General features: G+C 40.1%; 1 protein-coding gene across 6 annotated transcripts in view; it reads right to left on the reverse strand.

Moving 5' to 3' along the window:
* The window catches only part of Crag (DENN domain-containing protein Crag), a 579,187-nt gene that overhangs the window by 483,380 nt on the left and 68,538 nt on the right, over positions 1–27,269 (reverse strand). For all 6 annotated transcript variants that reach the window (XM_068225395.1, XM_068225392.1, XM_068225393.1 and 3 more), the window contains exon 5: positions 9,524–9,593. In XM_068225395.1, the coding sequence (XP_068081496.1) occupies positions 9,524–9,593 (70 nt within the window). The remainder of the gene's footprint in view (positions 1–9,523; positions 9,594–27,269) is intronic.

Genomic DNA, 27,269 nt, shown 5'->3' on the forward strand with positions numbered 1-27,269 from the left:
ACAAAGGAAGGAAAGAAGGAGCAAGAAGAATTCATGGAAATAAACAAGAGACATATTCAAGAGATAGAGTACTCACAACTTTTCCAAAAAAAAAAAACTTTAATTTTTTTCATCAGAGAACGGGAGGAATGTACCGTATTACCAGATCATGGTCCAAGTAGCATCATTTTATATAATCAGAATATTCAAATATAGCACCATGCAGAGCTCAAACTCCGTGCTTTAGAAGTGCAACCCCATAGCACAAGCTCCAGTCCTTGCGATTACTTGTGCGATTACTTCTGCCGGGTGGCAGAAATGAGTAGCCGGGTGGGGTATACTACATAAAAATGAAAATGATCAAATTTATACATTTTCCCCCCAGGGCATTAACATTAATATCAGACAGGTAAGTTTAACTGCAAAATTGAACTAATTTTGTTATATGAAGAAGAAGACATAGTTTTCTCAAGCGCCATTTTGGATGCTAGGGTTATTTGATGTCATTGTAGATTTTTTTTTTTGCTTGTTGCTTTACGTCGCACCGACACAGACAGGTCTTATGGCAACGATGGGAGAGGAAAGGCCTAGGAATGGGAAGGAAGCGGCCGTGGCCTTAATTAAGGAACAGCCCCAGCATTTGCCTGGTGTGAAAATGGGAAACCATGGAAAAACATCTTCAGGGCCGCCGACAGTGGAGTTCGAACCCACTAACTCGCCCGGTTCAAATAGATTTGAAGGTCAGCTCACCTCTAGAATATTAAACGGGCAACCCAGTATCGGATACCAGATAGTTAATACTGTCAGGATGTGCATGATTTGCATTGAGCATGTTTTTCAGCTTGGAGTGAAGCCAGTGAGTTATTTCCACCATTGGAAATGAGCGAGTATCTTTTAGAATCATATGCAACAGACTGACCCATAGCCAAATGTGAGATTAGAACCCAGAGAAGGCAAATGCGAGGCCAGAATTAGCCCAGATGTATTACCGCTATGAGATAATGCTGGAATTAGCTGCAAGAAGGTTTAGATAATGGGCTGAGAGCGAACCAAGATTCGAACCTGTATAATCTAGATGCGAGGCGCGAGAAGCACCAATGAGTGTAGCCTATCCTCCAGAGAGAGGTGAGGTATGGAATGCATAGGGGGCTTATTTGTGATGCTTTCTGTGTCGATGTGATGGTAGTTCAGTCTCGTTCCCTAAGCCATGCGGACAAAGGTCTGTAAGGAACGCAGGTAGTTTCCATGTCGGCTGCCCGAGCCATTGTAAATGAATGGGCGTGTACACGCAGTCCCGTTATGCTATGAACGAGGCAAAGGGGGTCTGTTTGCATTTAAAGTTATTTCCGCTGGTCACTTTCTCCCACAGCTCAGCTGATATACCAAGCCTATCCGGCAAACATCTGCAACGTGTGCAGAATACAGCTGGTGATATCCAATGCCATTTTATTCATATGTTTTTCTCTTTCAGGAAGTGTTTTATTACACCTTGTATGTCCGTTTGTATATTTATTGTCCTTTATTATTGTGTACAGCATTATATAATTGGGTTGCAGCGCGAGCTGGACTTTTGGTCGTGAGGTTCCACGCTCTTCAGCTTATCTGGGCGAATCCTGTAATATTAAATTCAGTGTTCCTTTGGGGGCATATGTGTCACTCCCAAGTCATTGTTTTGTTATGTGTTTACCAACTAGATCAGATTTGTTTAACCAGGCCGAGATATGCAAGTCTTTAATTATATGTCACGTGCAATGACGATCATTATCCAGGCTTCGTTCCACCCGTAGATTTATCTCATCTGTATGCTCCGTGAACACAATTATACCACTGTATTTCCACACAAGATGTTTATAATTTGGGTTTGAGACCTGTGTTTTGATTAATATTTTGTGATGACGATTTCCCTGCAAATTTTTTTAATTTATCATTGTTATTTTATTTTGGGAATTTAACATGCTTTCACAAGGGATACGTTAATAAATCTGTTCCACCCAATATTTTACACAACTTCTCATTTACGAAATACATATTCTAGAACCTGTCCTGTTGATTTAAGGTAATTTTAGATAGAATTTTTGACCCTTTTATTTCACCCAAATGCTCCACGCAGCTTCTCCGCTGAGCTAGGCCAAAAAAATTTCTGGAGAGGGAAAGGTACAATACAATGAATCATTCGACTCATTATCACAGAAATTAATCTTCAATGTAGTCCCTTACTTTGTCTTTGAACATCTCTACCATTTCGCACTCACCAGTTCTGTTTACCTCGTCAGGTAGTCAGAGATTGTACGTATAGGAGAGAAGATAAGGCATATTTTAGTTAAGTGAAAGACTTCATGAAAGTATCTAGGAACATTCCTGCCATCTGTTGAGAACAATGAAAAACATTTTTCAAAGAGATTACAATACCTGAGAAAATATTGGATGATCATGAAATCAATACTGCAGCAGAATGAGAATTTCTAGGGTGGTGACGTTATGGGCAAATGCGTGCCACCTGTGAATTTATCACAGTGCCACTAAAGAGGTTAACCATTACAGAATGAGATAAAACTTCATCTACACTAATTCTCTGAATTCTATTTTCAACAAATTTAGCCACTCATTCAGCCACTCTTTTGTATAGTCCAATAACCCTCATTTCATCAGCAGTCTCCCATGATCTACCCCATCAAAAATCTTGGATAGGTCAAAAGCAAGAAAGTCCATTTGACCCCCTGAATCTAAGATATCTGTTGTATCTTGCTGGAATCCTACATGTTAAGCTTAACTGGAATAACCTTTCATTAACCTGAACTGCCTTCTATTTTAGAAATGAGTTTAATTTAGTCAGATTACTTTCCCAAGGCTTACATGCAACACATGTCAAGTTCAATGATCTGTAATTGAATGGCCTTGAAGACTGGGGCTATTAGAGCTACTATCCCTTCATTTGGTATAGTTCCTTAATGTAAACAGTAATCAAACAAATATTTCAGATACAACACTATAGCCCAAATAATTGCCTTTAGTATATTCCCAGATCTCTCATCAATCACAGCTGATTGTCTATTGTCGCGGCCACCAAATTAGGCGGGTCAGAGAAATTATGCTTTACTGAACACATCATTTCGGAGCGCAAGGCAGGTAGTTCTCTCTCAAGCTCCTGATGTTACTTCATACCATGTTTCGAAACAAATTATACTACAAGCTTCAGAAAAGACTGCTGATTTCAGTGGTATAACTATTTTCCACATAAACCACTTTAAATAATTATTAAAAATAAAATAATGAATGAGTAAATTTAAATCCGTAGAATCATGTATTGAAAATTTCAGTAAGCGGCCAAGTTTTTATTTCTTCAGCCAATAAAATTTCGTCTGCAGGAAAAATGTAAAAAATGCCTGACTTATATTTTTTATCTGAAACATATTCCGTGTCTTGTAGTTTTCTTGGAAAATTGCCCGGAAAGCGATCATGTAAATAATGCTAGCTGAGGCAGTTCGGGGCGTGCGCACGAGCACAGGCTGCAGGGCACCGTAAATACTTTCGGATTACATATTAATCTGCATCAGTTTTATTACATTATAACTTTAAATATTTGAATAATGCATATTGGACTAAGTAATATAGAAAAATAACTACTTTAAAGGAATAGGTTTACATTAATTTACAAAGAATAAGAATCGGTTTCTAGCTAAAAGGCAGTCTAAAATTTCCTAGTCACTGTCATCACTCATCTCACTATCTGTCGAGTCGTCATTTACACTGATGATGAATGGCTCAATTCTTTCATCGATTATTATTTCCTTGGCCCAATCATCTGCTTGAAGATTTTCTGCGCGATTGAAGCACTTTTCCCAATCTGCAGCAGTCACACGGTCGATGGCTTCTGACGCGAGTTTTTCTACGTCCTTTATTTTGAATGTCTTGTTCCTCTCTGCCACTTCTCTCTTGTCTTGAACACAAATTATTTCAATTGGGTTGTATTAGCAGTGGTAGGGTGGCAACCTTACTACCTCATGGCCCCAAGAGAAAACGTTCCTTGAAGGTTAAAGTATTTTATGGTTGGGTGGATATTTTGCTTCATTAACACATCTCTGGGCCAAACGAAGGCTAACATTACATATTTTGCCATCAATTCTTCTCTTTTCTTGAAGTTCACGGTCTGCAAAATATTTGAGTCGGCCAACTTCTGCATGTATTGCAATACATTCACAATTACGGATTTCTTCTTAGGCCCTTCCAACCGACGACGTTTCACAGGAGTTTCTTATTCGTTTCTTGCACTTACTTCATCCTCTTCAGATAATAGACCCGAAGAAACACCAGGCTGAACACATTTCCTATCCATCTTTAACTGCACTTACGGTGCAGCTCAACAGCTGCATGACAGAAAATGACTCGGGTAAGGTGGCCTGGAGCAGATGGGCTTCAACTAGATAGCACTGCACGATCAGCGTTGCCAATCCATGCTCGGAGGTAAGCGACTCTCGACCATCTGTCACTTCGCCGTTCCCATATCTGAGGACAGCACATATTTCCTCACCTGCCTAATTTGGTGGCCATGACAATAGCTTTCATTCTTTGTATCTTTTTGTAAATACCTTAATGTAACCACAAAGACGCACACACGAGATGCTGTCAGTTGGTACAGAATTACTTTATTCACATCTATTTACAAATTAAACACACACATAACCTTAATCACTGCTGTCACAAACAAAACACTTACATCACAAAGCCGCCATATTTTTTAAAAAATGCCAATTGCTGCACATGGAGATTACAACCTTGAAACACAGTTGAAACAGTTGACTACTGACTGCCTACATCGGCATATCAGTTAACCACAACACGTGTTCACCAGTGAAACTCCTGCTAAACAATAACTCCCTGGTCACCATCAAGATCCTTATATATGTGCCTGGCCAGGCTTCTAGAAAGCTACATTACAAAAAATATACCTTCATGAAAATTCTAGAGTGCCTAATACATAGATTATCCCGGATCGATTCCCGGCAGTGTAGGGAATTTTAACCATTATTGGTTAATTCCTCTGGCACAGAGGCTGGGAGTATGTGCCCTGTTCATCATTTCATCCTCATCACGATGCGCAGGTTGCCTACGGGAGTCAAATCAAAAGACCTGCACCAGGACTCTTCGGAATTCACACGCTATTTACTACATACATTAAAGTGATTGATAAATATATATTTAAATGTGACCAATGCAACAATACACTTACCAGAAACAAGACCAAACATGCATATTTTTAATTATGAGATTTATAATAATGATAATTGACCACGCGGAGTGCCTGTGCGTGTTAACACACTTCGCAATGGAGCCAGTCTCTGCATTTCGGAGATGTGTGGGTTCAACCCCAACATCAGCCGTCCTGGAAATGGTTTTCTATGGTTTCCCATTTTCACTTCTAGCCAATGCCGGGACAGATCCTATTCATAAACGTACCACATGACTTTGATGCATGTTTTCATTGAGCGAGTTGGTCAGACAAAACTATTCACTAATTTGTGTGATGTCATCAGAGCTACAGTACGGCTCGTACCGGTTTCAAAGCAGAATCATTGTTCTCCTGTGATGAATTACATTGGGGGATCTTATATGTGATCTTTATTTTTTTTTTCATTTTCTTTTCTTGAAAATCAGGGGGATCTAATACGTGAGGAGGAGGAGGGGGGTTAATGCTCAAGGAAATGTGGTATACTTTGGACATTTTGCAGGTAGGATCGCATTATGCTATTACCTGGCAAATGAACTACTTTGATGTTTCCATGTACATGTTCTGCAGAATTTTTTTTTTTCTTTTTCTTACAACTTGCTTTATGTCCCACCGACACAGATAGATCTTATGGTGATGATGGGACAGGAAAGGGCTAGGAGTTGGAATTGGGCATGGCCTTAATTAAGGTACAGCCCCAGCATTTGCCTGGTGCCAACAATGGGGCTCAAACCCACTATCTCCCGGATGCAAGCTCACAACTGCGCGCCCCTAACCACACGACCAACTTGCCCGGTCTTCTGTGGTAGCATCAACCCAATAAATATTAGCATGAGCATGCGTTCATGTTTAACAGCAGGACTGGTTTTCTCTATGATGGGAGTATAGTAAGTTTCATACATGTAATCCACAACGTAATGAATTTTAATCTTGATGTGACGATGAAGTGCACCCTGAAGAACAATTTACACGGTGTTTTGTTTTAATGATCTGAAACACACTCAAACACTCTTAGAACTGAAAACCCACCAAACACTTTTCACATTCACATCTCGTTGCATTTTCTTTCCTTGTCAGCATTGCATGCAACAGTCACGGCATGAAGTCTTTCTTTTAGGGTTTGGGGTATAAATGTTGCAATATGTGCCCATTGACCTCATACAGGGTGAGTTAGGATTTTTTATAAAAACTGATCTTCATTCTTAATAAGTTCTTAATCAAAACGGTGTGTTTCAGAAGATGTCTTATCCCATAAAAAGTCTGGAGGGGAGGGTTTTGAAAAATGGCTTCCATTTATGATGAGATTTAATCCAGCATTTCCTGAAAAACCATTTTTGGATAGTTTATCGCCTGTTGTACTCCATTTCCAGCTGTCTTCCTTTGTCTTCTTGATCCTCTTGGAGGCAGGAAGGCCTTCATCATCACTTCCACATTCAAACGTGCTTTTAAAGATAAAAATTTCATAATGTTCCATATTGAACTGTATCACAATTAAATTGAAATAAGAAATTAAGTGGTTCAACCTATTCAATACAAGTAAGTAAGAAATGCAGTGTTACATTCTTATTTGGTTAAAAGCGGTACCGTTTTCAACCACCAATCTGGGTCATCATCAGCCGATTGAGAATACAAAAACAATGCACAGGAACACAAAGAATTAAAGGATAAGTCTTTCGCAAGATGCAATATAAGCAATGTAAGACAATAGGGGTTAGCACTGCGCAATTTTAAATCAAAAATCTAGAAGAAGTCAAAGATCAGTCACTTATATGTAACAAGGCCTAAGTCCCTTTATTACCTTATCCCATCTTTTCTTATCTTTTCTTTTCACCTCTCCTCTGGATAAAAAAAATATATATATTTTCCGAATTTAACTGTATACTATAATACCACCTACAATTCAGATCATTACAACATTCAAATTTAAACTCATACTTTACGCTACCTTATGCTACCTCAAGTACGACCTGAATTCTTATCTTTAAGAAATAACACGCTTTGCATATCGTTTTTCATTTGTTTCCAATATTGCGCTTTTTAACCTTTTTCTCCTCACAATTGTTTTTTACGTCAACTGTTCTACATCTCTAAAGAATCTACAAGATCCTATTAACACTGATATATACTTCAATTATATTAACTTGTACTATATATTTTCATGACTCAAGCATTTGCAGGCTTGTTCTTTAAGCTATTCACCGAGTTTTGTCGGCATTTAAAAGCACAGTGCCAGACATTGCGTATGTTGCGCTGATCTTCAGGAGCTAGCATCTTACTTTATTTAAGCATTAAATGCATTGCTGTGTATAAATACGTAGTCTGACAGCTCAGACCTCCCATTTTTATGGCCAGCAGTGAGATAAAACTAAACGAGTATCCCTCAGATACGTATGACCATTCATGAATTTTACGCGATTCCAGATCTTCAATGAAAATATTGCGAAGAGGTTCCATACACTGAATAACAGACAACCACACAGTTCAGATTTATCGCCTACTCCATCTAACCTGTATAACCATAATCTGCCTGAAACCATATCCTGCAAATTCACCGATGCTGAAAATAGAAATCTCACTGCCCAGGTGCCATTTTCAGTGGAGCAGAGGATATATCAGTTGAAGACCATCAGAAGATGGATGACTACACCCCAAAGCAGCAACTAAAGCAAAGTTAATCTAAATCTGAAGCAGCCATATGTCATCTCAGCAGTTTACAGACAAACTACCAGCGAGTTCAAGAAGCGCTATCTGAAGCACGATAGCACTCTAAAATTCTTAGGTGGGACAGTGGACAGTTCCTCAACTTATTGAAGACACCTTGAAAAATGGGGGCAATATCCTGAGCCGCAAACATGTATTCAACAGGCTACTTGTGACGTCATGGGATGCTGACTATAACACCTGAAAGACAACTGCCTTGGCCATTAGTTTCTTCTTCTGCTGAATCTGGGAAGGTGCGTGGCACAACGGTTCACGTTGCCATGAAACTGACATACTACAACTCTGACAGACAATGTATATGATCTCTGGCATGTTGCTTTCCAACCCAGTCTAGTGGCTACCTGTACTTAGCAACACTACACCTCCATATATCAGTAGATGGCAAGCTCTCCCCTACTTATGGACCAACAAATGAGGATACTCCTACACCTCAGGACATAATACAGTCCATTACAATCAATGAGGATCTCCCTGCTCATGGACCACCAACTGAGGTTCTTCCTACACCTGGGCCGATGACCTTCGATGTTAGGCCCCTTTACACAACAAGCATCATCAACATCATCATCTTCCTACACCTCAGGACATAATACAGTCCATTACAATGAATGAGGATCTCCCTACACCTCAGAACATAATACAGCCTATTAGAGCTAGGCTGAAATTTCAAAAACCAGAGTGGGGAAACGTTTCAGATATATATTCTCACTTTGGCCTTAGGAATACTTCGAGAGAAGAATAGTCGAAGGCCCCTCCTTGCAGCCTAATTCGTATCTTTGATCCCAGCAAAAAACCAGCTAGCTTCAGTCTGCCTCAGACTGTCTGATCCAAGCTAAACAGAGTCAGATGTGACAGCAGTAGGACTGCCTCAGCTCTACATCAGGGGGACTGGGTAGACTCCCCTTGTTGTGACTGCACTGCAGAAATGCAGACCATGAAACATATTGTGCAGGAATGCCTACTGTATGTACTTCTTGGTTCTCTGGAAGACCTACATGCAATGAACCTGAATGGTAGATTTCAAGATACATATTTGAGATAGCAACCTAGTCCTCATGCCAAAAAATGTGTATATATTAGCTAGTTAATTTATATTTGTTAATATTCCTTTAGTAACTAATGTTATGAATGAATCATATACTAAATAAATATAAAAGTAAATGTAGGACAATCTAATGTGAAGAAGGCGGAGGAGAAGGAATCCCCAGCAACAAATTTGATTTCATCCCAGCATTTGGCAGAAGTATACAGAAGGAGAAATGAAAATCAAATTAAAGATTCAAATCTTGGACATTTGAAGTGCAGCTCTGCACTGTATGTTTCAACTGACTAACCACTTTATATTATAAACATTAGATCAAGAAAGAAGGTCTATAACAGAGCAGAAGAATGAAAATTTCCTGAATTCCATATGTTCAAAAATATATTTTGGCATTTATCAGAATATGAACGAACATACAAAATGCTAGAATCTGTTTCAAAAGACTTCTTATAATCGGAAAAATGATATATGACAGCAGACCAAATGTGGGACTAGTACAGTATACATAAAAAAGGAAGAAAATTATTTGAGAAACTGAAAATGCATGACAAACTTACCTGCTTTGTAAGATATTAAATTTGCCCTGTTCATTGATTTCTTATAGCACAAATAAACAGCAGACCCGACCTGAAAGCAAGCATACAAAAATAAAGTTGTACATAAAAATTATAACAAAAATTTATCATTCTAATACGACAATGAATAATGCTATATACTGTACTTTGAACATGTTAGGTTATGGCAATCCAAAGTGTTGTAATCTCTACGTTGCAATTATTTTATTCCTTATCACTAGGTAACATTGCTTACTCTTACAACAAAATCTCTATGATGTACAAACGCTGTGTTACTTATGTCCATTATAATATTAATATTCTCAAATGTACTATGTTTTATTTATTTCATTCTGTTACTGCTTAACAAATGCTAACTCTACATTGTTATATGCACTAAGAAATTGACAATGCACCGAAGTTAGTAAATGCAACAAAATAAGTACACTAAATTCTGTTAACATTTAAAAATTTAAAAATTTGAAGACTGATTGATTAAGAATTACCTTGGAATTATATAAATGGGAAGAACCACAAGCTACTGAGTCGGCCCCAGCAAACCAAAAGGCAAAATCTGATTGTACGTTAGATTATAGAAAGTCCTAGTTGCAAGATGATTTTCTCAACACAAAGATATAGACAACAGAGAAACCTTTGCTCCTGTTGCTCATTTAAGTACAATTAGAATATTAATGGCATTCACAGTGTAACAAGATATGTTTGTGGAAGAACTTCAACAGTCCACTTGTTAAAAGGAAATTTAGAGAAGGCTTTTTATTTATACACACACTGCCTGACAAAAAAGTTAAGCACCCAGAAGGTTCAATATTATCCCATTTCGGTATACATGCATACCATTGATGTATGAGTAAATGATTAGATTTACAAGAATCTGTAATGTGTAGAACCCCCACCAGAGTGCATTCATAATGGCAACGTCCTGTTGTTGGTAAGCTGTTACCAGTCAACTGCTGAGAGTCGGACAGTTACGCAAAACGTGCGGAGAGGACTACGTACAGTACTAAGCACACCCACGATGCCTCACAGACGAGTTAGACAGCCTACCCACCAACGCCTATGTTTGGAGTGGTGCCTTGCCCAGGAGGCATAAGACATATCTGAGTCGGTGCGACGCAAAGCCGATAGAAAAAAAAAAGGGACGACTGGCATTGCATCATGTTCAGTGATGAGTCCCGCATCTCCATAGCCTTCAATGACCACCGTGTGCGAGTTTGGCGGTGTTGAGGGCAAAGGGCAGATCCTACCCATATTATGGAAAGACACACAGGTGTAATCCCTGGCATCTCATGGTGTGGAGAGCCATAGGATATGCATTCAGATCACCTCTAATAGTGCTTTGGCAGACTTTGACGGCACAGCGATACATCACAGACATTCTGCGCCCACATGTCTTACCCCTTATGGCACAGCAGCCTGGGACAGTGTTCCAACAAAATAATGCACGTCCACACACAGCACATGTCTCTATCAACTGCGTAGAGCATGTTAAGGTCCTCTCGTAGCCAACAAGATCCCCAGACCTCTCCATCATTTAACCCCTTAACTGGGTATGACGTCTTCAGACGTATTCGCGCGGGGCTTCTACAGTGGGTATGACAGCATTAGTCGATCGTAAAATTTATTGCGTATTTATCTTGAGTGTAAAAGCATATGGCGTTGCCATGGAATCTACCGCATTAGTTGACGTGTTTTCCACGAGATCACGCTGTGTATTGTTTTTAGAGCTGTCACAGCTTCGTGAAATGTATTTGTTTTGGCACCTTGCACGAAGTTCCCGCGCAGCCATTTATGAACTGAAGCATGGCTTCCAAACGCAAAGTAGATCGGCTTGATTGTGCGGGTATTTCGACAGTTTCCTAATGTTAGTATCACGTTATTGAAGAATAATAATTACTATCATATTAGATTAAACTGCCAGCCCCGTGGTGTAAGGGTAGCGTGCCTGCCTCTCGCCCAGAGGCCCCGGGTTCGATTCCCGGCCAGGTCAGGGATATTTCTCTCAACCTAAAGGCTGGTTCGAGGGCCAATCAGCCTACGTGATTAGAATTGAGGACCTATCTGACGATGAGATGGCGGCCCAGGTCTCGAAGCCCAGAATAACGACCGAGAGGATGCGTCGTGCTGACAACACAGCCCCTCGTAATCTGCAGGCCTTCGGGCTGAGCAGAGGCCGCTGGGCAGGCCAAAGTTATTTCAAGGGCGTAAGTGCCGTGGGGTATTAGATTAAAGTAATTGCATACACCTTTATGAAAGAAATATTTAAACATCACGAAGAGGGGAAAAAGTACTCAGGGCAGGTTACGCATGTGGAGAATTTAGTACCCAGTTAAGGGGTTAACACGTATGGGATGACATTGGAAGGGGACTCTGTACCAGTACCAACCTGCAGAATCTGGAGGGACAGCTGCAATAACTGTGGATGAACTTGCCTCCAAAGGCTGTTTGACACCATTCCGAACCGCATAAGGGCATGCATGTATTGCAGCGGGGGGGGGTGTTACACTCTACTAACCTGGCACCAACATACCACATGTATATGCCAACGGCATTGTCTCTTTCATCCCATATAATAATCAGTTCAATCAAGGCAAGGTAGTTTCATTCACTACCAACCACTCCGTCTGGGTGCTTAACATTTTTTGTCAGGCAGTGTATATCTATTTCTTGGTAAATGTGAATGTAAGTAAGGGATATGATGGCTTATACTCCGCACGGCCTTTCACTTCTAAATTGACGTTTACCTCTGTTGCCAGCGCGCTACTGCTGCGAGCACAGCTGATGCAATATGACCACGGTAAACAGCCCTCGAAAAATGTAATAACGTACTCAGAAAAACGAATGAATCGGGATTGGAAACAAATTCACAAAAACTACACATACTAACAACATCTGACACTGAAAAATAAATACATTATTAAGAATAAAAGAGAATGAGGAAATAACACGTTACTCACCGCTAATCGCTGGCACAGGAAGGAGGTTATGGCCTACAAAGGGAACACTCCACTGATCCCAGAGTCACTTTCTTGCCACTTGTCTTTCCCAAACTACATTTAGATATTCTAAACACGCACAAACTAAGTACACTAAACAATACACGGACAGCTACAGCTATTTTTATACACTGAACTACTAAGCCTGTATTTTACTAAGTTATGCTATGCTAAACTGTAAACTACGCTATACTGTACTATACTAGAGAGATAAAGACTAATATAGAACACAATTTACTGAAAAAAAATGCAAAAGATCGCGAACTGTACTGAATACCATACACGCTGAGTGAGATAGGTTAACCACACGGTGAATGTAAATATCGGAGTTGGCAACTAGGTTTCGAGATTACACTCTGCCGATATAAGTCAATATGAATGGCAGCGTGGGATTGGCTGGATGCCTATGCTTCAGCACACAACCACCAGACAGAGCCAAAATTGGCCAAAACGTCAATTTAGAAGTAAAGCAGTGTGGAGTGTAGATACAGTGTAATAGAAACTCGTCATATAGGAATTAAATGTGAAGGATAATATGTATACTCGCCCCGTGGTGTAGGAGTAGCGTGCCTGCCTCTTACCCGGGGAACCCGGGTACGATTCCCGGCCAGGTCAGGGATTTTTACCTGGACATGAGGGCTGGTTCGAGGTCCACTCAGCCTACGTGATTAGAATTGAGGAGCTATCTGACGGTGAGATAGCGGCCCTGGTCTAGAAAGCCAAGAATAACGGCTGAGAGGATTCATCATGCTGACCACATAACATCTCGTAATCTGCAGGCCTTCAGGCTGAGCAGCGGTGATAATATTTATGAATTGCCGAGAATGTTGTACTGTTGGGATCTTCAGAAGGAATGAAAGTGATATTTGAGGTTAATGTGAAACAGGATATATTTTATGTGAAAAAAAAAAAGTAACTGTTGATCATCGAAATCATGTGTCAAGATGAAGATAAACAATAAAAGTGTGGATGTAAACCTATAGTTTCTTCATGATATATGCGTTGCATACTTTGTGCAAGTATTATTTAGCTTTTGAGTAAAAAATCTTTCTCATGTTAGTCATAAATGAATGTCGTAAGTACTGTCGTATGTATGCTATCTCACACCTAACCCTTGTAAAACCTACAATTATTTTGTTTAATATCTTTTATTAATGCTAAGTACGACTAACATATGATTTCCCTGTGAATATGTATTGTAAATTCCAATAACCTCAAAAACTGCAGACTAACATATGATTTCCCTGTTAATATGTAAGTTATTGTTAACTTGTATAACCTCAAAATCTGTTTGGTCAAAAACTGTAGAAAACTCTGTAATATTCATATACTGGGTATGATCCAATATCATTCTGATACATATGGAGGCTTCTGGAAGCTTACAGTGATGGGCTATTATCCAGATAAGTGTGGAAACTTTAGTAATTATGTGGATTTCTTCTACACGATTTATCTTATTGTAGTCGAATGTTCAAGATTAATTTAAACTGGAGTATTCCAATCGCCTGGTCAGTCGATCGATTGTTCCTTCTATGTTCAGGTGTGTTCCATTTAGAACGCTGCAAGAACATTTCCAGAAGATAGAGATTTCTAGGCAATCTGTCAAACAGTATATATTTATATATATATATAGAGAGAGAGAGCTGACGGCCAAGGGGGGGTCTCGCCTTGTGATGGTGAATTGAATAATCAGTGTGAGGACTTGTTGATATCTGTACTTGTCAGAATCAATTGTAAATTGCTTCAGTGTGTTTCTCTTAACAGTGATGCAGTGTTAAGATTGTGTATAATTGTGCAGTCGTTAAGCAAACTGAGTGGAAACTGTGTGTTGTTAAAAAATAGGCTCAGCGACAATAAAGTGGTTTCCCAATCACGAAGTGAACTTAACTCGTGTAATATTTATTTACAGAAAAAAATTGCATTGAGTACGACAAATTGGGGACTGTTACAAGACTCTTGGAGATTCAAAAATTAAGGTTTTCTGACAGTGGGAAGCAAAGTGAACTTGCAAGGCTACGCCAGGATTTGTTGGACAATGAGGAGAGCCCAGACAGTTTCGACCTCAAAGACACCTCGAAGGAAGAAGGTAACGACCGGGTAAAAGCTATGTTAGAAATATTAACTTCCTTGATTCACACCCAGTCTGGAAAACTTGAGGGGAATATCGAGGCTCAGTCCAAAAATTCCTTAGACAACAAAAATTTCAAAGAAAGTATTTCAAATATTAATGCTAAAATAACCAGCTTAGAATCATAGATAAAGTAATAAACAATATGCACAATTTAGGAAATAAAGTTGAGGAGAAATTGGGAGAAATTGGGCGAGAATCTAATAATTTTAAAACTGAGATAGACCTGAAATTTAAGAAGTTTGAAACTAAGGTCAACAGTAAAATTTTAACCCTCGAAAAGAAAATTCGTGTAGGCAGTAACCAAGTTGACATGGGTACAGATCTCCCCTTTAGAATACCTGTTGATCCTAGAGTATATATATTTTTTTTTTTTTGCAAGTTGCTTAACGTCGCACTGACACAGATAGGTCTAATGGCGACGATGGGACAGGAAGGTACTAGGTACTAGGAGTGGAAAGGAAGCAGCCATGGCCTTAATTAAGGTACAGCCAGAATTTACCTGGTGTGAAAATGGGAAACCACGGAAAACCATATTCAGGGCTGCCGACAGTGGAGTCCAACCCACTATCTACCAGATTCAAGCTCACAGCTGCGCATCCCTAACTGCACAGCCAATTCGCCCAGTAGTTCGTGATACAAAAGCTCCAGTTATTTAAAGAGAGTCCGCAATGGAGAAGACAATGACAAGTGTTCCTTATATAATTGAACTGTTGGACGATAAGGTTTGATCGATGGTTAAGGTGGCACGGCCAAAAACGTTTCAAGAGCTCTGTCACATAGTAACAAAACTACATGAAGAGATGGACCCTGTCTCAAAGACAAAGACTTCAACTATGGACAAATCCCGGACATGCTACAGAAATGGGCAGACTGGACATTTAAAGGACCGCTGCCCAGAAAACTAGATCGGGACTGTTCGAGTCAGGGCAAGGATGGTTCCGAAAGAATGAAAAATCGCAAAGCTAACTGCACTTGGCTAAAAGGTAAACATATTGCTCAAATTTAAAGTGATGACGGACCTAATCCACACCACCCGGCCATTAATCTGATGATTAATGAGAAGGCTTTTATTGCTTTCCTTGGCACTCAAGCTTCACACTCATTTGTGAACATGAATGTGGCAAAATTAATAAAACCGTTCGTCCTGAGAAGAACCAAGGATTGTTGCTGTTATAATTTTGTTTTATGTCGCACCAACACAGATAAGATCTTATGGCGACGATGGGATAGGAAAGGCCTAGGAGTGGGAAGGATGTAGCTGTGGCCTTAATTAAGGTACAGCCCCAGCATTTGCCTGGTGTGAAAATGGGAAAATACGGAAAACAATCTTCTGCAGGCATCAATTTTTTATGGTGAAACGGGGTCTCTCGTTATGCATTGGCACGCAGTGGCCTCCACAGTATGCACTACCCAATACGTCTTGGTAGGTGTACTATTTGCCAACTGATGAGCCCGGCTTGGCACACTGGGGCGAAGCGCTGGCGGCCAGGAATGAGTTGGTTGGACGGTTTGTAATGTCCAATAATGGACCAACAATGTTGGTATTACATTAATCACAGTCGTCCAAGAGTTACCAGTATGCACTTAGTGGTAGAGATACTGAATCAACATTATGGTAGAGCCTGTTTGTTAAGCCTGATATCGCTGTCATATCCACTGACATTTCGCGGCGGGGGGTGATGACGTAGAGATTCTTACAGTTGAACTGAATCAATGTACTGTTTCATCTGTGTATAAAGCACCCGGCAGTGTATTCCATTTCCAGAGGCCACAAAAATTTTTACAATCAGATTGTTCATATTATGATTGCAGATTTCAACAGCCATAGCTCTGTATGGGAACATGAACACGACAATGAAGATGGAGAGGCAGTGCTGGAGTGGGCAGGGGCTAATCAACTACTTTTGATCCACAATGCCAAACTGCTTTCTTCTTTTAATAGCAGGCGATGGAAGTGGTGATACAATCCAGACCTAATTTTTGTCATGAATTTGTGTGAAGAGTATCAGCCCCACATACCACATTTGCAGCACAGACCAGTCAGGTTATTGCGGCAGTGTGCCCCATGTTTCTACCTTTCCGCATCTTCCCACAGACTATTTAATTTCAAAAAAGCTGATTGGAAGGTGTTCACTACATTTGGAAGATGCTGTATGTGATACAGGTAACTACACAGATTATTATGATCTGTTTGTGCAAGATGTGAAGAAGAACTCTAGACTATCAACTCCTCGTGAATGTTGTACAAACTATGTTCCTGTACTCAAGAGAGACACGTCAGTTCTTTTATCTGAATATATAGAATTATTTGATCGAGAACCATTTGGAGAAGAAACCATTCGTAAAGGTTCGGCTTTGTCAACTAAGTAGCCACGAACAAAAGAAAGCATTGGATTTCCACCCTCGAAGAACTGGATATGTCTAAGAGATGCCAGAAAGCTTGGAGACTCTTGAAAAGGCTTAATAATGACTTCACTAAAGCCCCGGTGCATGTCTACTTGTTCCCAGATGTTATTGCTCGTCAACTTTTGCTCAACGGAAAAATCGGAGGGAAAGTTGGAAAGACAACCCGACATGGAAACTAGTAACCTCACAGAAGATATCACCATGAATGAACTAGAAGGAGCCATCAAGAAATCCAAGACAGACAAAGCAACGGTTTGGCTGCTATGGGAGTGGAGCAGATTAAACACTTCGATACCAGGTCAAAAGAGTGGGTGTTCCTCTCTTCAATAACTGCCTAATGGTTAAACAAATACAGTAGAAGACCGCTATAGCGAGAATACATAATAGCAAAAAATTTACTCGCTATAGCAGACTGTCATCATATCAGATTTTTTGTAAAAGTCAGGAAAAACCCCTATTCACATTAAAATCGGTATGAAACGGCAATCAATTTGTTCAAAACTTGCGTTTTCACGGATGATACCGACACTACGGCTTACTTGTTTGTTATTTTTCAAAATCCTATGCTACGTGAAAGTGTATGTTTAATTCCATCCAAGACGACCCTGAATGCAATACGAGCCCCACTTTATCCCTCAATGTAATTAAATCAGGCTTAAAAGGTACTTTGTAAAATCATATGAATGCCTGTCTTTGTCTTCACGCCAACGCCGAACACTGGCTTTAGTTTTTGTCTTCACGCCAACGCCTAACACTGGCTTTAGTTATGCCGCATTTATTTACGGCTGCATAATTATTCTTTATTTCTGCGGGTGTAATAACCATTAACTAAAAACTGGCATTGTATTATCGAAGAGAACCCATTGAAAATTTGCCAGCAATATCTATTACATTATAATGTAAGCGTCTGAAACATTGTTCCATTTACAAAACTTGAAAGCACTGAGAAAAAACGTCGCACATATTTCTGAGAGCAAGGCATCGGAGACTGATATTACAGCCCAGTCTCTCGCCCCTCTCCCCTCAACTCACCACAGGCGGCTTGCTGCTGGATATCGGATATAGGAGCGGGGACCGGCGGAGGATAGGTGTACTAGGCTTCGGTCCGTCAGATCGCCACTGCTAACTATCAACGATATGTTACTCATCGTACATACTTCCTCACCTCATACTTCTGACTTAATGATATAGATAAGAGAGTGCGGGTATTCCTCACTTCCGTCGACTTCTATTTCCCTGTAGGAAAAGACTGCAGGGCTGCTGTTAGAGGAGCAATATAGTTTTATCTTTATTGGTAGATCTGCTAAAATGAAATGCCATCTGTCAGGTTTAGTGTTTTTTGTTGGTTGGAATCGAACCCGTGATCATGGGTCGGACACCACCACTGATGACCCGAGGAAGCTAATTAACCAGTGAACGATGGGACAGACTACCAACGAAGAAGACTGGCGCCCTTTGGACAAAGGAGAGGAACGAGCAACACAGCCTGAGGATGCATAATAATAATAATAATAATAATAATAATAATAATAATAATAATAATAATAATAATAATAATAATAATAATAATGGGGCATGGCATCTATATAGGCTTGGTGTTGACCTGATGGGGATAAAATGAATAGCAAAGACGTCATAAATACCCAGTCCCCAAGCCAGGGGAATTAACAGTATGAGGGGGTTGATTCTGGAAACTGAGCCAGGGCCATCGGACCAAAGGCAAACGTTCTATTCATTTAGCCACAAAGACGGACTTTCATTTGCTAAACCTTAGGCTACCATCTCCACTGATCAGGGGTTGAGAATTGGCAGTAGCAGAAGCCGGGGCAGTAGCCTGTAAAGCAGTCTTGACAACACAGCAGGCTTTTCCGTTGGCTGCAGCTCAAAACGCTGAAGGCTTGACGTTCACTAAACAAACCATCGAAAAGAGTAAATCTAGTGGTAACCCATGTCTTCATCCCAGCATACGCCACTGGCTATGCCGTATTTTCTTGTTGCTGCACAATTATTCTACATTTCCGAGTGTTTAATAAACATTAACTGAAAATTGGCATCATGATATCGACGAGAACCCGTTGAAAATTTTCCGGCAATACCCGTTCCACGTATCTTTTACAATACGACAATCCATCACAAAAATATCCCTGCTGTCTATGAAACTTAATTTTACCAAGCGTCAGGTACAGTAGGCGCATTATAACTCTGTCAATGAGCCGTGGCCTTTCTAAGAATTTAAAAGCTCACATGTTTTGATGCCATTTTGCAGATTTCAGGAACGTTTTTGTAAAGGCTAATAGAACGTCATTCTCTTTTCACTATTTCCCGAGATCCAGTGACGTTACACAGACGCACTGTACAACCGGTTGCCGGGGGTAGCGATGTATAATAAAGAGGCAGTCGTTTATTGTCAGTGTGTGTGTGTGTGTGTGTGCGCGCGTGCGTGTATGCAGCAGCGTTCATTATTGTTAGGCCGCGAATGCAAGACGACCCTTCAGTGGCGTATACTGAGGGCTACCAAGGCCAAGCCTCAAATGAGAACGATGGAAATCTAAATCTTAATTTAATGTAAGCATCTGACACATTCTTCCATTTACAAAATTTAAAAGCACTGAGAAAGAACATCGCTCGTATTTCTGAGAGCAAGGCATCGGAGACTAACATCGCAGCCCAGGCCTTCGGCCCACTCCCCTCGACCCAGCGTGCAAGGCTTGCTGGCGAATATCGGAATGGTACGGGCAGCGAGGGGATACTAACCTTGAGCTGTGCATCGAGAAAGAACGTTGCTCGTATTTCTGAGAGCAAGGCATCGAAGACTAACATCGCAGCCCAGGCCTTCGGCCCACTCCCCTCGACCCGCCACGCAAGGCTTGCTGGCGAATGTTGGAATGGTGCAGGGAACGAGGCTATACTAACCTTGAGCTGTGCTAGGCTTCGGTCTGTCAAATCACCGCCGCTAACTCGAGAGAAACAGCGGTGGAAAGAGAAGGCTCAAAGACTTGAAGTTCTCCGGAAGTGTCCAAATTGATGGGATTCACCCATGTGCTACAGTATCACAAGTTTGTTTTTGCATGTGCAGGACATCTTATGGGTTGCTTATAGTTGGAAATTATTGGTATATTTCAGTTGATCTCAGAACAATTTTAGTTTATCTGAAGTTATAATGTTTAACGTGACTGTGACCTTGTGATGTTACTTTTGTGAAATGGCTGAACCGTGTGCAAGTTGTTGGATAAACCATTCTCGCAACTGAAATATGAAGATAAATTGCTGATAATTAAAAATGGTAAGCCTACCCCACCTCTTACTCAGTTACAGTGTGAACTGGAGGAGAAAAACAAGAATCCATACAAAGGGTATTTCAACTTAAGTATGAAAAGTATTTGTGGTTATGTGGCTCATGCGAACTTCACAAACTTGATTGTTGGCCATGCTTATTGTTTGCAACTGAGATGATAATAATAATAATAATAATAATAATAATAATAATAATAATAATAATAATAATAATAATAATGTCTGCCTCTGTAGTGTAGTGGTTAGTGAGTTTATAGCTGCCACCCTCGGAGACCCAGGTTCGAATCCCGACTCTGCATCGAAATTTGAAAAGTGGTACGAGGGCTGGAACGGGGTCAGCCTCGGGAGGTCAACAAAGTAGAGGAGGGTTCGACTCCTACCTCAACCATCCTCGAAGTGGTTTTCCGTGGTTTCCTACTTCTCCTCCAGGCAAATGCCGGGTTGGTAACTAACTTAAGGCCACAGCCGCTTCCTTCCCTCTTCCTTGTCTATCCCTTCCGATCTTCCCATCCCCCACAAGGTCTCTGTTCAGCATAGCAGGTAAGGCCACCTAGATGAGGTACTGGTCCTCCTTCCCAGTTCCATCCCCACCGACCCAAAGTCTCACATTCCAGGACACTGGCCTTGAGTGTAGAGGTGGGATCTCTCGCTGAGTCCGAGGGAAAAACCAACCCTGGAGGACAAACGGATTAAGAAATAATAATAATAATAATAATAATAATAATAATAATAATGCATAGCCTCTGGAAAGGCTTGATGGTGACCTGATGAAATAAATGGTGAAGACGTCACCCAGTCCCCAAGCTAGGGGAATTAAGAGTACGAGGAGGCTGATTCGTTGGCTACCATCTACATTGACCAGGTGTTGAGTATTGGCCGTAGCAGAGGCTACGGCAGGCTACTCTGATGGCTATTAGCCGCAGCTCAAAACCCTAAAGGCTTGACATTCACTAAACCAACTATCGAAAATGGGTAACCTAAGTCTAGTGATAGCCCATGTCTTGATTGCAGCATACGCCACTGCGACCGTTGATTTTTGACATGAGATTTTGAGAAATAAACGTCCCCTTGGATTCAGAGAAATACGGTATCACTCCAGAGGCTTCTGTGGCAAACATTTCGGTTTTCTTCTTCAAACGACGTCCGCTAACCTAACCGTATACGTATCACGAAAACATTTCAAACGCATGTAGAGAAATGATAACCTCCTCGCTATAAATTTACATGATAATAGCCTTTCCGTAATTTAACCAGATGCTAGAAAACATAAACTAGCCTCTGAAATCAATGATGCACTCTGTCAGATCTTGAAGTGTATCCCATTCTTACTTAATTGCAGTATTTAGCATTAAAATTAAGAGCTCATTTATTCAGCCTTTGATTTTAACGAGTGAACAACTGTTATCAGACACGTTATTTACGCACTTATTACGAAAATATGTTCTTCATTGCAAATTTTCGTTACGGAACAGCAGTCGACGGGTATTACTAATCGACTCCGACATCGCCTTTGAATGTCGACGAGAGCACTCGCTAGTGGACATAGCGAAGAAACGATGCCGAAAGTGATTGATCGTGCGCAACATAATCGCTGGGGTGCATAAATATCGGTAACGGAAAAACTCTTGCGCGCGCTTAATCGCTTGTAATAACTGATGCGTCAGTGATAGGGCTCTCGCTGTAACCGAAGGATAATATACAATTGAATATAGAACTTTTGAAGGGACAGACAAAACTCGTTATAGCGAGGTTCTCGTTATATACCGTACTTGCCATATCGGACTTCTACTGTACCAAAGGTTTGTAGAAAGACTAGAGTGATTGCCATTTTGAAACCAGGTAAAGATGCAGGAGCTACAGGTCGATATCACGGTTGTGTCACCTCTGTAAGATATTTGAGAGTATCCTGTTTGAGCGCATGATTTTGAAGGTAGAACATCATCTTATTCCTGAACAAGCAGGTTTCAGACCGGGTAGGAACTGTACATCGCAGGTCCTAAACCTCACCCAGTACATTGAGGATGAATTTGAGAAACACATGGTAGCTGGCATGGCCTTCGTGGACCTCAACTGCTGCATATGATACAATACACCACAGACTTTTGTTGTGCAACTTTACCACATAACAAAGGACTACGGTTTCACAAAGATCATTGAAGATATCTTACAGAACTGCGGGTTTTTCGTTGACTTCCAAGGAAGGAATAGTAAATGGAGGAGACCAAATAATGGCCTTCCACAGGGTAGTGTTTTGTCGCCTATACTCTTTAACATATATACGAATAACCAACCACTGGAGCATGACTGGAGCATTGCTTTTTACCAAAGTATCTTGGAGTCACCCTAGACCAGGCCCTAACATACAGGGTACACTGCATGAATACTGGACAAAGGGTCACACCCCGGAACAATATCTACCATAAACTTTGCTCGACCAAGTGGGGTACCCATCCAACAGTCCGACACCATCTGCTTTGGAGCTCAGTTTCTCTGCAGCAGAATATGCAAGCCCTGTTTGGTTCAATTCACCTCATACAAAGCTTTGAATGACACCTGCAGAGTAGTTACAGAATGTCAGGGCAACCCCTACTTTAATACCTGGCGGGCATAGCTCCCCCTGATATTCAGAGGGAAGTGGAGGAAAGATATGAGAGGACAAAGGTGGAGAACAACAGGACTCACCCGCTATTTAGTCTTCAACCGCCTTCTAAAAGATTAAAATCAAGAAAAAGCTTCCTCAATGTCTCTGCCACTTTAAAAAAGTAACCAGCAACAGTGCGCCGAGACATGTCGTGAAGCAGGACACAGCATCGTTTGGAGCGGATGAATCTCCACCTCCTGGTCATCAGCTTAGCTGGGCTACTTGGAGGTCGCTTAATCGTTTGAGGAGTGGTGTTAGAAGATCTAGGGACAACCTCCAGAGGTGAACTTTGTGACTGTAGGGATATACAAACTACCCCACACGTGTGTAACTGTCAAATATGCCCTGTCCAGCGTACACTACAAGACCGCTTTCAAAGCAACTAAAGAAGGAATTGCTGTCACTGATTACTGGATGGACTCAGTGTGACTGCACGAAATATATATCTGTAAAGTGCCACGTATTTTGTGCAACTGTAACGTGTATGTTTATGTATATTTGTATTTATGTATACATATTTGTGTTGTATCAATGCTCTGACATGAAATAATAATAATAATAATAATAATAATAATAATAATAATAATAATAATAATAATAAAAATCATAATAATAATCATATATTTTCAAGTTCAGGTGGTTATAAACTGAAATGTATTCATTGCCAGGCAAGCTACACGGGACAAAATGGAAAGAGCTTTAATATTTGTTATCAAGAACACGTTAACGCAAAAAGTTACAATAGATTTTCTGCTATGAACGAACACACAGATGACCATAGTCATTCTTACACTTCAATAGAACAAGCTATGGACATTTTAAACATTTTACAGAAAGGTAGGTTGCTGAATATTTGGGAGAGTATCCATATTCATTTAGATCAGAGAACTAACCCAACTTTAATTCTTAACAAAATTACAGAAAAAGTCAATGGTATTTTATATGACAAAATTACAAACTTTGACAATAAATATAATTTTTTGCCTATATAACATAACGTCTGCCACGTGCTTTCTTCTAGCACCTCATACTCCTTGTTTACCTTATCCCTCCTCTCCTGCTCTCCCTTCCTCTGATGATGCTACTAGTACTCCCACGGAAAGCAAACATATTGCCGGCTTAGTGTTAGCTCAGGCGCTAAACGGTAACAGAACACTGCTATTGTAGAGTGAGTAAATAAGTTTCAAATTTTACCTTTGCCTGCCATTTTTTCCTTTGTCTTTCTTCTTCATTCTTAACAGTTTTTCTCTGTTTCTTTTGTAAATATTTTCACACCTTTATAAGATCATGATTCTGTCACCAATAATTTCAAATGTCAAAATTTTTTCATCTTTATGACAATAGTTCACAAGTTGATGTCCATAGTATAGAACTTCACCATTAGGATTTCAGCAAGAGATTTGACAACATTTATTAAGTGCAGCAAGATTTTATGGACTTTTGAATATACTAAAGACTAATTCAATGTTATTTTTCAGCTCATTTTTTCATATTATTTAAATCTTATTTTTAATTTTTTATTTATTTGCTTTACGTCGCACCGACACAGGTAGGTCCTAAGGCAACGATGGGATAGGAATGGAAAGAAGTGACCATGGTCTTAATTAAGGTACAGCACCAGCATTTGGAAAATTGGAAACCACAGAAAACCATCTCCAGAGTTGACAACAGTGGGGTTCGAAACCACCATCTCCCGAATGCAAACTGATAGCTATGTGACCCAAGACGTGCGGCAACTTGCTCAGTGTTATTCTTTTAAGAAAACATTTTAACACATGAACCTCTGATCACTAAAGAACATAAGAATTATGATGTAACATTCTGATTGTTCAGATAATATGTATATTTCGTCCTTTTATCTAATGTAGCTGAAGATGGCCCAAAAAAAGGCCGAAACATGTCTTAATTATGTAACGATTTTCCAATTTAAAAATTGTACATAAATGTAATTGTACTAACTATGTGGACAAATATATTACTGTTTTTCTATTCCATTAGAAGACTGTCGTACAAGACCTCATCCAGGAGTGTGGCCATGGAACTGATTAGGGCAGAAGCATACAAAATGTCATCACCTGCCAACTTGTCCCAGGCCACAACATCGTTCATATTTGGCACGGGATTCTCTTCTTCTCGGCCCACACATTCTTAATGGGATTCATGTTTGCCTCGCAAGAAGGCCAGTTAATAAGCTCAACCTGGCCTTGCCTAGCAAACCATTTCTGAACTAATTGGGACGTGTGGATCAGAGACAGGTGCTGCTGAAATTGTATAACCCAGGCATGATAAGGCACCCACACGGAAGAAACCATAATATGTATTCTCTAAAATCTATACATATTGCCCGGTGATGAGATGTTGCTCAATTCTGGGTAACATTCCTATCCTGCGTGAGCTCATTCAACCACAACATGCAACTGATACACAGCCAGAGTGCCAATGCTCACCCACATATACTAGATTGTGTCAGGTGCCGAAAGACCAAAACACGCCTACCTGCCCATTATTCGCCAAAGAAAACGTGCTCCCATTGGAGAATATGATATTCACTCAATCACATAGCACACTGTCCTCATGAAACACAAGGTGGCACACCCTCTGTTCATCAGCAAGTTTTTCTTTCTTAGCTGCTCGCCAGGATTTTAGGATTGTAACCCTGGCTTATTCAGGTGTCTCAAGGCTGTCCTAGAGCTGCCATGAAAACATGCAGCCTCGCATAGCTGCTCGTCGTTCACAAATGAGGTTGAATGGACCTCAGCAATTAAGTGATTGTCCTGTTTCCAGTTCAAGACCCACCGCGAACCCGATCTGGAAAGCTGGCTTACGTCACCTGATACTCAAAAATGTATTAATAAACACGTCACATCACGCTGTCACATGATCCAGCCTCTGTTGTGTTTAGATTTCCTTGTTCAACAAAATCTAACTACCTGCCCACAGATGAGAGATCCTTGGTGTACCGAAGTTGGGAGGTCTTTATTTTCTCATTCCTGTCAGTGCTCCAACCTGTTCGTACCTGATCATTTTCGCCACTTTCATGTCTGTGACTTCAAACTTATAAGACACACATCGGCATTTATAGACCAGAGAAGACCCACCTTCTTGCATTTGACACTCACAGAATAGAAATCACATTCAATACTCCAGCCATATTCAACCGCAGCTGCACACATCTACCTCGGACAATACATCAGACTTATTATTAATGATTGATAAGTCAACCATAAACTAATGAATAAGCATAATATACAGCAGAAAGAAGAGCACCACTTACAAAAAAAAGCATAGACATTCTCCATATCATATTGAAGAAAATCAACGAATGCAAGACCGGAAACTTACTCTAAAAAACTGTTTCCCATTTACTGTAACGGATCTTACATGAACTTGCACATTTTAAGATGACATTCTACATGTACTATATATATTTTTAAGAGTGTTTACGTAACTGTACTTTTAATAATAGTCCGTTTATACGATTTTCACATCATATTGAAGAAAATCAACGCACGCAAGACGAAAACTTATTCCAACAAAATGTTTCCTATTTATTTATTATAACGGATTTTACTTGAACTGTACATTTTAAGACAACATTTTACATATTTCACATATATTTTTAAAAAGGTGTTTACGTAATTATACTCTTAATAACAGCCCATTTACATGATTTTAGGCCTAAAAAAATTCATCTGCACATTTTAGATTGTACGTCGAATTTACCCTGATGTATGCTCAATTAGAAGTAAGATATATCCTATCATTATGACTATTATTATGGACAAGGCAAATCAACTAATTTGATTTATGTGAAGGTAACGGTGTACAGCTGAGGATGACTACATGTAAAGAGTCAAAACCGGTACTGTAGATATTTGTATAAATAAATTTGTATTGATAAGGTGGAACCTTTCTCATCTATAACTTATTGCTGACTGTTTCGAACCATTCGATATGGCACAGTGAATTGCTTCGAAGCAGTGTGTCAACATACGACGCACTTCCGTCTCGGACTACAAGAGAAGCAGTTCTGTACACAGTACCTTGACAGTGTTTCACGATGGCGTGTGAAGCAGTGTGTCAACACACCACACTTCCGTCTCGGACTACAACAGAAGCTGTATTCTGTACGTATTACCTTGACAGTGTTTCTTGATGGCCTGATGAAACATGAACCATGCTTCATAGCTAAGTTCAGTTCACTTAGTAAAATGTTCGATGTTATGAGAACGATAAAATATGAAGTTTATGAAATATTTAATG

Source organism: Anabrus simplex, chromosome 1 (assembly GCF_040414725.1).
Source record: "Anabrus simplex isolate iqAnaSimp1 chromosome 1, ASM4041472v1, whole genome shotgun sequence".
Classification (NCBI taxonomy): domain Eukaryota; kingdom Metazoa; phylum Arthropoda; class Insecta; order Orthoptera; family Tettigoniidae; genus Anabrus; species Anabrus simplex.